The following is a 14435-nucleotide window of genomic DNA, read 5'->3' as shown; positions in this document are numbered from 1 at the left end:
GTACGTTCCGCTCCTCGTTCGACCCTATCAGTCAAATTTTTGTTAACAGATCACAAGGTCTACACGCCTCTGAGAATTGTGGTAAATGAGAACCACACCTGGCAAAAAGCTGTGTCTTCTTTCATTAAGAGCTGTCTCTCCTCAATTTACGAACCTAGCCCACTTGTCTAGAAAAATTCTGAGAGTCTTCTTGAGGCCCTGGCATCTTTTCACGGTAAAAAATGTCCTGGATATTAAGGATATTTATTATTCACTCCAAGCGGATACTCTGTTAAGCCGTGTAAATAATTTTTTAGAGTGTAACCTGGTGCGCTTCCAGTCGAAAGCAGGTATTTCTGTCCCGGATTTTCTTCGAATTCTAGAATTGTATCTTAAATCAACTGCTATAAGTATTGGTGGACATTTGTTTATTCAAAAGACTTGCATCTGGATTAGTTTTTCCATGGCACCGCTTTTGTCAGGAACTTATCTGCATACTGTTGATTCTGCTCTCATGTCATTTATTTCAACCGTTTGCACCGCCTCTCTACTTGTAAGAAGATTTTGTCCATGATTTGTTGTTGTCAAATGAAGAGTCTATCATTTATGACTGTGAACGTGTTATCAGGTCTGCCGCTCCCGAACCGGAACTTACTCTCGAACACCCCATGAATGGCGAGCTACAATTTTTAGACGTACGACTTCTGTTCAGCCCTTATCTTTGCTGGAACTATGGAAAATTAGATTCTAAACGTACCTTGCCTTCTACTAGCTGCCATACAAAAACTGTCAAGTTTGGAGTCATCACCACAAACTACATTTTAAATTAGCACTGCAGTACGTTTATCGGCACACATGAAATTACCCTTCATAAGTGCATCATGCAAGCCCATTGATTCTGATGCTAACTGCTCATGAAATAACATGGGGTGGGGTGAAAGACACTGGAATCACATGTTGCGTCACTAGCAGTGACGTACTCACTCAGCAGTGACATCACAAGTAGTGTGATTTCACTGAAGCCTGCAACTCAACAATGTAATTCACATCTTGATTGCAGAAAAAGTAAGCACGTGTTTGTTATTACTTGGTATACAGTTAATGTTAATGTACAGTATAAGTTAATACAGTTTGAACTTGTTAATGTGACGACGGTCATTCTCGTTGATTCTGGCAATGAAATCATTTTAGGATAAAAAGAAACACCTGTCAAGGTGTAAGCTATGAAAAGTAGTAAATTGAGTGAGGCATTTTAAATTTCCTTTTTTCCTTGATATTTTCAATGCTGACATACACCAGCTTGTGTAACTGTCAATCTGGGCTATTCCAGCCACAACCAGCTAGAGATGTAGCTTGACTCTCTCAAATATCACTGAAAAAAATTGTGTGCATTTTTTAGACGATGCATATATTGAATGTAAATCATCATTTTATTTTCTTGAACAATGGGGGCACATTAAATTGTGCCGAAATATGAAGTTGTCCCTTACGAGCTTCCTTCTGACATCTCCATATACATCATTTGTGCGCTTTCCTTGCCTGGTGTTAGAGGGGAAGCACGGGTTTGCCATCCCAAAGGGCATGTAGAACGAGAATAAATCTGGTGACGTGGTGAGGACTCAAGAACGGAGCACATTTTGGGTCAAGTTTACGATAAATTTCTGACAAATTAGCATTCTTGAAGGAACCCCAGATTATTTATGCTTGTAACTGATTGCTTGTGATTAGCTTCACATAAAAATATAAAGCTGATCTATATTCATTGTTTAACCAAGTGTTTGAGAATATCAAGCACTTGCAAAAAATTACTTTTTTTTTCAGATAGTATATTCACATAAAGGTCGTCTAAAAGAAATCTTCCATTATTTGTATAACTAGTCCTCTCCTGCAACATATTGATGATCTGCAGGTTTATTTTTCTTTAAAAAAATATAAAAAATTGTCACCATAATGTGCTGCAGCTTGTTCGTCAGTTGAGGCCATCTAGGAAGCAAAACAAAAAAAAAAAAAGATGCCTTTGTGGCTCTCTCCAGCGAAAATCGACACTCTGCTTTTCCATTTTGAGAACCTACAGGTGTATTTGTTGTTACGCAAGAAAAATGTTTCGTCAGCTCATTCATATCCCATCTGTATGACGCTATAGCACGCTTTGAACAAATTTTGCATTCAACTGTTCTGCCGAGTTCTACAGATTAGTTGCAGTCGCTGCTTCATAACAGCTTTGTCAACATTTATGATTGTTTTCACATACCTGAAGTCATCTGGAAAGTGAACAAATCTCATCATTTCAAGGGCATACCCTCTCCTATAGCATGTTCAGAATCTGCTGGCATGTGTTTTCTGTAGGTCTTATAGCATCAGCTGACCATATTGGCTCAGATCATGTCACAATGCAACGTAACAATTTTTGGAAACAATTTATTATGATCTCGTGTGCCCTTCAACCACAACAGAAAAAAAGCCCACAGTCTTTCTTTCAGTGGAAATAGGTGTTTTTGCTGCATTAACAGAAGGTGGCTTAAAGTAATAGTACCTCCTTGTGGCCTGGGTGGAGCATGCCTCACTGTGCTTTATGTGCAGTAATTTCTTCTCCAACATCTATCTGTGGCTCTTTGGCTGTGAGCCACACTGTAAGAAAATATTCCGTTTCAAAACAGGACCGAATGCTGCTATCCGTTGATGCCAGCCAATTCCCCGTAGTCTTCCGTTACGGCTCTGATGGTAGACGGCGAATGTACAGGAATGCACCCGTAACTGAGAAAAACGGTGTTGAGTCTGTTGTGAACTGCCAACGGCTACCACTCAGTAAATAGTACATTATCACGGCTGATGTGCCGTTTGGGCAAGGTACTGCTATATATCAGTAAGTATAGGAAACTGTACTCGTGATGTGCCTCTTCATTACGGCAGCAATTCAGTACTTATAATGACGGGGCCCTGTGCAGTAATGAAACGATGATTCCGCTTTAAAACAGGGATAAATGCTGTCGACCATGATGCTAGCTGGTTTCCTGTTGTTTTCCTTTACAGTCCTTATGATCAATGCAAGGTGTCCAGAGATTTTGTTTCATTGTTAATTGTTCAATTCTCATGTTTTGTGTGTCCAGAGAGGATAGCTTTTCAATAATAACCCTTTATTTTGGAAATTACTGAAAAGACTACAAATAACTTGTGCATGACTTTGGTGGCGGAACATTTGACCGATTTGTATCACATGAGCTGAAAAGAAAAGAAAGTATTACTGAGCCTCCTTAGTCATAATACTTCCACAACAAATTAAATTATTTGATGAATAAAGAAATGTAATACGCTCGTAGGAAGCATTTACAACTTACATGTTCCCACTTCTTGCTATATTCATCTGCGGCCCTCATTGCCTCACGCATTTATGTATGTAGCCCTCTTGATTTTTTTATGCCTGCTGGCTCCCTTCGTTCTCAATGATACCAACCAGGTGCCTAAAATCACAACCAATTAATAAAATTTCCTTATGAGTATTCAAAATAATTGCATGAAATATTCTTAGTTTCACATGGTGTAATGATCAGGACAATCATTCCATTTCTCTACCAACTATTCCAAATAAGTTTATGAAGAACACTACACGTCCACCACTGCAAGTGGCACAACAAATTTCTGAGCACATAGATAGGATTTTTTTTCATCCGTGAAACATGCTTATGAGCATAGTTCAGCATGGCAGAGACACCACCATATGTGAAGCATATGAATGTCTCTGAAAGGTTAGCAGTTGATATGGCCTCTGCTATACGTATGTGTTACATCGCCTGCTGTATTTACTGCAGTATGTATCGTACCAGCCGAGTAAATATGTAGTGTAATATAAGGAGGGTTCTTGCAAGACAGGCCTGCAGATAACCTAAGCTAGAGCACCATCTAAACTTCCAAACCAGTTTTTTGTTACTCTACCACTCCACGTGACTTTCAAACTGCTATATTTTACCAGTATGTGATGTGCTCTCCTACAACATTTCAATGCATGTCACAACATTTTTTTTTATATCTACTGTACTCTATCCAGGTAAGCCATGCAAACAGCAAATATACCTGTGAATAAATATCAGGAGTGCTTCCCACCTTCAATGGATGTGCTGGGCCATGACACTGCCATGTGTGCCACTTCCTGTCGTTGAGAGGGAAGCAGAACATTGTCTGCTTCCAATGCATCAAGTACTGTCTTGCTGAGGCTCTCCCAAGGGTAATAAATTCGTGAGAGCAGAGGCATTTGTGGGATTGGTGAAGGTGCACTCACACATGTTGACTGATCTAAACAGGAAACCAAAACAAAAAATGGCACTTAAAGCCCCAAGCAAGAGGGCAAAGTGGCATCTGGAGATGTATGCACTATACCTTGTTTCCATAGTCCATTTTTAACAATGAAAATGTCATCGAGGCATTTCTCAGCACCAGCAACCATAGAGCGAAGTGATAACTCATCCATTAAATACAGCTAGAAAGAAATGACTGGTGTTACAAAGATTTTTAGAACAACAATGCAATTGAAGCTCATACGAGCGTTATAAACGTTATAACAAAAGTGGCCTACCTGTATGTTGCCCTCCTGACAAATTCCATGACCCACAGCAACTCTGATTAGCTCCTCAAGACATGTTACTGACACGAAGTTTTTCGTTTTGTGAGCTCTACTCCTGATCTTCAGAAACGTCTAGTAAACAAGAAAGAAAGAGAAAAAGAAGCAGCATTGAGCAAGCTCTGAAAACCACACACATATAGCAACAACTGTAGCATGCACAGGGAAAGATATGTACCTCTCATATGGAACTTTCTGTGTCAGAAAACGAAGTTATTAAGCAAAACCGGAAGTAGCGTATATATTTTGCAAAAATTTGGTTGAACAGACCATATATACCTCCATAATCATGACTGAGCAGCGATATTCTGAGGGAGACAACAACAGACTCTATTACTTCATAAGATGAATATGGATGAGGGTCGCACACAACAATATACACTTGTCTCTGAGATTCAAGACGGTATAGCCTGAAGTCTGGTAGAAAACTTGATGTGTTATGCGAAAAAGAAAAATTGGCATCACCTCAGGGCCAATTTCCACAAAGATGTGTACCGGTTTCCCATAGCGCAGGTTGTACTCGTCTCTGGAGACCACAAGATAGTGTCCTGTTGTATGTTGAGTCCCAAGAATAGTGATTGTCGAAGCACACAAGAAGGGACTGTCAACTCACAGTGCACGATGCATCTGTGATGAGGTGATGTTTTCAGCGTGCAATATCTGCTTCTTCACTGTCCACACGTCTGGCTGCAAGAAGCCACAGAACAAAACTTTCAATACAATACTTTTTGTGTTGAATGTGTTGGCATTTTGTCAGGATGGCTCATGGAGGAATTGGTTCTATAGTTCTTGGAAGCAGCATTACGTCCCTCTATGGTACAAGGAACACCACTTGCAAAATCTTCATGTGATAGCAGATGGTCGAAAAGAGCTCGACGAGAAGAAAATTTCTGCAGCAACAAAGTGCACCGTATATCACCTACCAAGAGAGTGCAAAAAAGGGATCCATTTATAAACAGCCTTCAGCTGTGCGAGCATGAAACCGTTACTGGTGAAAATTTTGACGCCGCTAAGACTAGTGAAAGGTACATTTGTTTGGATAGACTGTGAAATGTGACCTCTTTGATGAATTGGAAACTGTAGAGGATCAGAATTTTGCAAACAGGAGGCCTTCCTATAGTGCAAATGCAACATATTTCAATGGAAGGTATAACAGGCCATATCGGAATGATATCCACTTTGGAGATTGGGACACTTTCAGGTGAACATTTCACAACAGAGGAATTCCGTGTACTCCAGTTCCAAGGGGGGGAAATAGAGTCACAACATTTATCAATTTTTTGTGCGAGATTACAGCAAAACACAAATTATTTCAGTAGCCTCCCCCTGCACGAGTGAACGTTAGGCAACGCTTTACGTTTCTACTCATGATCTACACACAGTGACACACCCAGACACTGCTTTCCTGCTGTTGCACACCGTTGCTGAGACGCGTATGCAACGAAACAATTTTTGCAACCATGCTTACAAGTGGTGCTCGTATTTGACTTGGTATAGTGGTGGAACAACGAAACAGGTTGTAAACTCACCTTTGCTTTGCGGGGGTACAGTCGGCCAAAGACCAAACACTAGATGCACTTCCAAACACTTAAAACTTCACGGAGCGTCTCATGCGTCTACGAGGAAAGAATTTCGCGGGCTTCCAGTTAGCGGCTCAGGTGACAATGCTGTATTGCTCCGCGCTGCGCACTCGCTGACGGCGAGACGCCGGCGTCCTTGAGCCTGCCACATTCATCCGAGCAAAACGTTAGGCCCGAATATTGCGATATCACTGTTGGATCGTTCAAAAACGGCAGATATGTGCTTCGCTGAAGACATGAATCGTCTTCCATATTTCTGCTAGCATAATCGTGACGTGGTCTGAACAAAATATTTCATTTTCAGCGATATTGCTCTCCTCATTCCTGGTAAAGACGACGGGATAGCAACGGTTCATGTACCGCTACGGAATTGGAGCAGCAATGAAAAAGAGAAGCTCTGTTTCCGTGGGCGACGTTCCGTAAATTTACGGTCTTGCACAACGTATGTAGTCTTCAAGCTTTCTTTCACCCGGAAGAACTGCTTACAGCTCTGCAGGCATTATAATATCTGCACGCAATAGGGGGCTGCAATCTAGCCCTATAGGTGCCAACGTTTTAAATGGTACTGCGAACACAGTCATAGTACCCTTTATCACGGCACAAAGCAATTATGTCCAAGTCATGCTTGTGGAGGCAAAGCCACGCTTGCCAAAGCCAAAGAGGCAAAGTGATGCTTATGGAGGGTTTTCTTATGCCCTGCTGCTCAGTGTATGGCTTCTGTTTTTAGCTGGAACAAACCAATAAAAAAAAATCCGAGGAAAGAAATATGCCACCTTCAGCTGCCATCGACCAAGCAAACTAAGTCAATAATGGTGGTTGTTATTCACTCTGCTATGTGATTGTGTTCATGTTAATTCACCTGTTTGGTACTGTGGTACCAGCTAGCTTCCTTGTAGTGTAACATATATGTGACCGCATGGAGGACAAAGAGGAGGAATTAGCTAGTCTGGCGTAGGAGCTCTCACACTGGCATAGCTGGTCTAAAAGAAAATGTGGGCCATACATCACATAGAACACAAATACCAGTATATTTTCAGCAACCACTAGTTAATTTCTAGTAGGTGCGGTGCATACAGCGTGTCCATGGACTGATTTTTTTATTCTTAGAGAAATCATATTTTTGCAGTTATAAGGGATGACAACATGTTCTACATCCGAAGTGGATGCACTAATTAGGTCTCGTTTAATTATTGGAAATAGAAGGTCGGTGCAAATGCAACGTCGGTTTCCCTATGTGCCGCTATAGTTTTCAAAAGTATGCTCGTGACCATTTAGTGCGAGGACATGGCCCCGAAATAATGGTTGTGTGAGAGTAAGTCTCTGAGCGTTCTTTTTGCCTTTTCACTTGAACGTGAGGAAGAAACAAAGCTGCAGAACTGCAAGCAGCACATTTAATGTAATATAGTGCAGGATGCAAGTTTTACAGCGATTTCATATTTCAGCACGATATTTATAAGCTGTAAAAATAGGTGCAAGGGTACCATACAATGAAGTAGCTGGTACCGTAAATTTTAGACCTCCTCTTGGTGTGGGTGCTTGGCATAAAGAGTGACCTGCTAATAAACGTACTTGGGGATTTCTGAATGTGAAGGTCATAGGAGAGAAAGCAAGACAAACAAATACAGCAGAGGGTGCCATTCATTTCTCGCACTTCTGATTTCAGTTACTTATTGCGCTTGGTTTTCTTCAGTTCGGACACTTGATAACCAGAATTTGCACTGTATATCCACGCCAATAAAAAAGATGCAAAAATTGCTGTGAGAAAATTTCATGGTTTTTAAGACCTTGAAAATGGCATTCTTCGGTTCCAGGGTATTCAAAGACCAGTGAAAACAAAGTGCTTGAAGTATTATGTCTACATACATCTTTTGCAGCTTTTGCATGGTAAATCGTTGTCTAGGAAGGTGCGCGAATCAATGTGGATGTTCCTGAAATTAGAATCTTATTTAGTTACACTTTGAGATTACCGTATGCTGGTTACAAAAAATTGGGGCACCTCTGCTGACCTCTGCTGAGTTCATCCGAGAGAAAATAGTTTTTTCTTGCAAACAAACAAACAATTTCTTCACATTCATATGCAGCTTATTTGCAGAAATGCATTTCGAGAGTCTGTCCAGTACCTGTTCCCTGCGTTTATCAGAACGTAGGCTCACAAGGAAAACCACAGGCAGGTTCCGATTTCACGATTCTACGGTTCTGAGGCTGGAACACACACAATCACATACAGACGGACAAACACAACACATCCACACGGTATCGGAATCAGGCTTTTTCGTCGATCGTCACTTTTCAACTCCACGATTTCACAACCAAGGCAGCCCTGCAGGAGAATGGCGATGTTCGCGACAATGTTCATAATATAGCAGGTGTCCACCATAACTGGAACCAACACCAGGAACTCATTTGGTGACACGACACGAAATCAGAGTTCGACATACTCAAATTTGACAGGCGAGTAGCAGAACAAATCATTAACTGCAGTGTCAACAAAGTCCTGATAGCCGGCGGAGAATACAGTAAACGATTCGTCCAGACTCGGTACTCTCGTTCCCAGCCCACCGCAAAAGCCTCACCCTGCGGGAACTATTTTGAGACGCGGGAGCCAAAAGCCTTCGCTGCTCTGAGGCTGTCGTGCCTGTCGACCAACAGAGACGATTTATTTTGAAAGTTTGAATCCGAAGCGTTTGTACCGCAAAAGTTGATTTTTACGGCTTTATCTTTACACCGTGGATTTTTTCGTGATTTATTTCGAGGAGTTTATTCTCGAAGTTTATTTTGCGAAGTGTAGACCAGAGTGATCCCCTCCGGCTGCAGTCTCTTAAATAAACTCAGATGGCTTCCCCTCAAGCTGGTGACCCGAACGTGATTTGAACAAGCAACCTTCTGATGACCTTCTCTGGTAATCTGATGATCTTCTGATGACCTCAAGCTGGTGACCCGAACGCGAACCTTGCTCCTTCTGCTTCGCCGTCAGTGGTACCTGCCTCTCCAGCCAACCCGGCATTAGGCATCTCGGCTTCCACGCATGTCCGTCTCCCCCCATTTTGGGCCCATGATACCCTCCGCTGATTTGTCCAGGTGGACAATTTCTTCCACATGTGGCATATTACATCAGAAACCACCAAGTACCAGCACCTGGTTGAAAGTCTTCCCCCGTCCGCCGCCGCTGAGGTTCGGGACATTCTCCTCGCGCCGGCGGCAAACAAACCCTATTCAGTCCTTCGGGACGCTCTCGTTAAACGGCTCATGTCATCCCAGGAGCACCATTTGCAGCAAGTGCTTTCATCTGAAGAGCTCGGTGATCGTCGCCCCATTCAATTTTCCAGCCATCTGCCAGTTCCTTCTTGGTGACAATCCATCTTCTATTGATTCTGCTATCCTCAAGGAAGTTTTCCTCCAGAGACTCCCTCCCCATGTACGCGTGTCGTTAGCAGCATCGGGCGCCCTGCCCTCCTCAGAGCTAGCAGAACTTGCCGACTGCGTCCTGGACATTGCCCCTCGCACCGTCGCCGCGATGCCCTGCAATACTCAATCTGATGATTCCGAGCTAGGCCAGCTGCGCCAGGAAGTTGCGCGCCTCACCGAACTTGTCTCCCACCTGTCGCAGCAGCGCTTCCCGAACCGCGGGGCAAGTCCTTCACGGCGCCCACCGGCGTGTCGCTTGCAGTCCCCCACGCGCTCCCGCCGCACTTCACCTCCGGCCTCCACCTACTGTTGGTACCATCAGACATTCCGCAACCGCGCTCGTCACTGTCAGCAGCCCTGTACTTCGCCGTCGGGAAACGGCCTGGGAGATTATTAACGGCGGCTAGTGATTTCGACCCCCCTGAGTGCAGTCTCTTTTTCGTCACGGACAAGATCTCCGGCACCCCTTTTCTCGTGGATACAGGTGCCGAAGTCTGTATTATTCCGGCGACGCCGTTCTACGAAAGAACTCGACAGCAAACCTCCCCGCTCAGGGCCGTCAACTCATCCTGCATCGTCACGTACGGCCAACGTTCGCTCACCATTGACGCCTTCGCCGCCGCTTCCAGTGGTTATTTTGGATTGCCACTGTCTGTCATGCTATCTTTGGAGCCGATTTCCTCCGCCACTTTGGACTCCTTGTTGACGTCGCCCGCCGATGACTTATTGACGCCAGTACGCACCTTACTGTTCACGGCGTTGCCACCGCATTGCAGCCGCTGCACCCCACTTTCGTTCCGGCTCCCGCCACGTCCGTTTTTGAGGCGATATTTCAAGAGTTTCCCGATATTACTCGCCCACCTAACGTCAACAGCCCGGTCAAGCACCATGTCACACATTTCATCACGACAACGGGCCCGCCGGTACACTGCCGCCCACGGCGTCTCGCTGCAGAACGCCTTAACATCGCCCGCGCTGAGTTTGAACATCTCCTACAACTAGGCTTTGTCCGACCTTCGTCAAGCGCATGGTCATCCGCATTGCACATGGTCCCTAAAAAGACCGGCGACTGGAGACCATGTGCCGACTACCGAGCGCTCAACAACGTGACAGTTCCTGATCGATATCCCTTGCCGAACATACAAGATTGCACGGCCCATCTGCACGGATGCACTACCTTCAGCAAGGTTGATCTAATCAAAGCATATCATCAGATTCCGGTTGAACCCTCCGACATCCCAAAAACCGCCATCACCACATCGTTTGGTTTATTTGAATACCTGAGGATGCCATTTGGTCTGCAAAACGCTGCACAGACATTTCGGGGATTCATTGACGAAGCATTGCGAGGCCTTCCCTTCTGCTTTGCGTACCTCGACGACTTCCTCATCGCCAGCGCCGACGAGGAACAGCACATGATGCACCTCCGTCAACTTTTCCGTCGTCTCGACGAGTACGGCATCGTCATAAATCCTACCAAGCGCCTGTTTCGCATGTCTGAGCTGGACTTCCTCGGACATCGAGTAAACGCCGCAGGAATTCGCCCACTCGACGGCAAGGTTGAGGCTGTCCGGAACTTCCCCCAGCCCACCACCAAAAGCAAGCTGCGTGAGTTCCTTGGGCTGGTCAATTTCTACCGGCGTTTCATTCCCGGCTGCTAGGCCATCATACACCATCTGGAAGCGATGCTTTCTTCTGCTGCGCTGCGTACCACCCTCGTCTGGACACCTTCGGCCACCGAAGCTTTCAGTGCCATCAAAGCCGCATTGGCGAATGTCTCGCTCCTTGTGTATCTCATTGCAGGCTCTCCAACATGCCTGATGCTGGATGCTTCCAATATTGCTTTAGGAGCTGTCCTTCAACAGAAGTTGCATGGCGTCTGGCAACCCATTTCATATTTTTCACGTAAGCTGAAACCACCGGAGACACGGTACAGCACTTTCGGCAGGGAGCGGTTCGCCATCTATAGTGCTGTACGTCATTTCCAATTTCTTGGAAGGTCGTAACTTCTTCGTGTGCACTAACCACAAGCCGCTCACCTCAGCCAATTACGTCGAACTCTACCAACCGCTCACCGCGCGAAGCTCGCCATTTAGCCTTCATTGCCGAGTTCACTTCCGACATCAGGCACGTCAGCGCAAAGTATAACCCCGTCGCTGACGCGCTCTCACGAATCTCCGTGGGTGCCCTTACCTTTCCCTGCACTGCTACTCCCTCCCTGGATGACATCGCTGCCTCTCAAGATAACGACCCTGAATTACTCACCCTTCGATTGTCAACCTCCACCCCGCTCCGCTTCGACGACCTCACCCTACCGCACTCCTCCAGACCTGTGGCTTGCGACACCTCCACCGGCACGCCACGTCCTTATATCCCTCTTCGGTACCGCAAGCTTATATTCGACGTTCTCCACAACTTATCACAGCCCAGCATCCGCGCGACACAACAGCGCATCACCAGCAGGTAGATCTGGCCTGGCATCAATCGCAACATCAGATACTGGACCCGCGAATGCATCCCGTGCCAGCGTGCCAAAGTTCACCGGCACACTCATCCGCCCACCGAGCAGTTCCTTCCACCTGACGCCCGTTTCAGCCAGGTCCACCTTGACATTGGTTACAACGGTTACTCTTACATCCACACCTGTATCGACCGCTTTACTAGCTGGCTCGAAGCGATCCCCATTTCCAACATCGCTGCAAGTAGTACTATAGATTAACTCTACAGCCAGGAAATGACGTCAAACAGGAAATGACGTCATCAAGGACGTATGACGTCACTCCAGGCCGCAGCCGCTCCGCCCTCATATCAGTGAGGTCAGTGGATAAGATAGTTAATCGGTGACATCACATAGTTAATCTTAGTGATATGATATCAATGATAAGATTAAACAATAACGACGTCATGGTGAAACAAACCAGGAATCCAACTTGGACCCTTTAGGTTGTCAGACGAGCAGCTTAAGCCACTGGGCCATGGGCTCTACATGTTTACTTTCGTCGCTAATCAGGATAGAATTGTGTGGGGTGGAGACGTCGTTTGATTTCTTTTACGCCAGGTGGCGTCATGGGGAGTTGAGTTCGTTCATCTAGAGATGGCAGCACTTCCAGCAAATTTACCGCCGTTCAACAGATGGCGCTACCTGCGCCCCCAAATTTTAAATTTCGCGCCCATTTGACTTCGCTCTTGGTTTAAAAGAACTCCTCACGATCATGTTGTTTTCATTTTAGAAAAAGAAAAACAATGGCGAGTCAGTTCTATGTCAACTTACTGTCAAACGCCTCAAGTGATGTATTTCCTAGTAACACAATGAGCAAGTTCAGAGTTAAACTAGCTCAGCCAGTGCAATTAGATGGAAAGTGGGAGGTTGCTCTGGCGGAGGTGAATATCCCATTTGCAATTAATAATGTCACAGATATCGTTAATGGTATATCGGAGACTAGCCTCTTCGGTGGCGTAACCACGACAGAGCAAGTTAAGTTTCTTGCGGGAGAAAACATTATTGTACCTTTTCGTCAACTTCTAACGAAACACTTCAAACACCAAGCCAAAATAATACGAGTCAGTGGTCATTATGAAATACAACTTCCACTAAATACTGGTCTGGAATTAAGTTCAACTCTCTCTGCTAAGCTTGGCCTTCCTGAAAAGATTATCGGTTCTTCGGAATTGGATGAAGGCCAGCCAGTAAAAGTATTGAAATATCAGGTGGACACTGAAGAGAAAGTCACCCTAATCACGTATCGTTCATGTACAACCAAATACGAAGTTCCAGAAGGGTATTATGAGTCAGGGAAGGACCTCTCCGATGCGATAAATCACGCATATCGAGCAAACTTACACCTACCAGAAGATGCTCGTCTCATATTTTACAATCCCTATAATGGAGTTTGTCAACTGGAACGTCACAATGAGGGTTACGTTACATTTCACCCATATTTAGCTCTGATGCTTGGATTTGGAAAACGAACAACCTTCTCCAGTTTCACAGTTGCTCAGCGTGACGTCTGCTTCTTCCCCCCAGCGCAAAATTACATTTTCGTTTACAGCGGTATCATCGAAAGTGAAGCTGTAGGTGATATAACCGCACCCCTTCTTCGACTTCTCCCATTTAGACTGCAGAGTCGGAATGAGGTTATGTCCTACTCTTTCACAAATCTTTACTATAAATATGTGACTGTCAAGGAGCTGACTAGCATTCAAATCGAACTGGCAAACGAGATAGGTGATTTCATTCCCTTCATTGCTGGTTCTGGTCGTGTGGGAGTAACATTACATTTTCGAAAATGCATATAACTCAGACACCCTGTTGTATATCGCATTTCGGCAGCGGTAAACGAGATCAACCATTGCCACATTACTCAGCTCCTTTTTATCAAGTTGGATCTGGCTTTTTTTCTGAGTTGGTGCAGCGGTTTATAGCTATACTGACTAAACAAGTAGCGCCCTATGTATGTCGGAAACTTCTTGACACAGGACGTCACATAGCGGAGGAAGTGAAACAGGGAACAACATTTGGAGAGGCACTAAGGAAAGGGGTTGGTCGCACCATCCATTCAACTCGTGACGAGTTGCTGCATAGACTCAGAGGGAAGGGTAGGAAACGTAATAAAAGCAAGGGCAACAGAATTGATCGATCAGTAAAACCAACGAAGAAACGAAGAAAGGTTGACTTTTTCACCTGAGGAAAAAAAAGATGTCTACCATCGCCTTAGTACATAAAAATTCTTGCTTCTGCACAACGAATCAGTTGGACCTGTTTTCTGTTCCACCGACAAACTTTTCTCTGGAGAAGTCAGAATATGTGGAGTTTTTCCCCATTTCTGCACTTAGCTCGAGCGGTGTGATTGAATATAATG

At 44.8% G+C, this 14435-nt stretch overlaps 2 protein-coding genes across 3 annotated transcripts in view; one reads left to right on the top strand and one right to left on the bottom strand.

Annotated features, from left to right (window-relative positions):
- Nucleotides 1–14435, top strand: part of LOC135388547 (calcium-binding protein E63-1-like) — a 376381-nt gene that overhangs the window by 250436 nt on the left and 111510 nt on the right. The gene's annotated exons all lie outside the window — the stretch shown is intronic.
- Nucleotides 3171–5198, bottom strand: LOC135387231 (uncharacterized). The gene is made up of 6 exons (XM_064616532.1): nucleotides 5057–5198; nucleotides 4547–4666; nucleotides 4351–4450; nucleotides 4078–4266; nucleotides 3315–3437; nucleotides 3171–3198 (listed from the first exon to the last, which is right to left on the bottom strand). Exons 3-5 carry the CDS (start codon nucleotides 4439–4441, stop codon nucleotides 3358–3360), a joined length of 360 nt encoding a protein of 119 aa, XP_064472602.1. The 5' UTR covers nucleotides 4442–4450; nucleotides 4547–4666; nucleotides 5057–5198; the 3' UTR covers nucleotides 3171–3198; nucleotides 3315–3357.

Source organism: Ornithodoros turicata, chromosome 3, assembly GCF_037126465.1.
Source record: "Ornithodoros turicata isolate Travis chromosome 3, ASM3712646v1, whole genome shotgun sequence".
NCBI classification, from domain to species: Eukaryota; Metazoa; Arthropoda; class Arachnida; order Ixodida; family Argasidae; genus Ornithodoros; species Ornithodoros turicata.
Note: the sequence above shows the minus strand (reverse complement) of the source record. Positions and strands in the feature narration are given on the sequence as shown.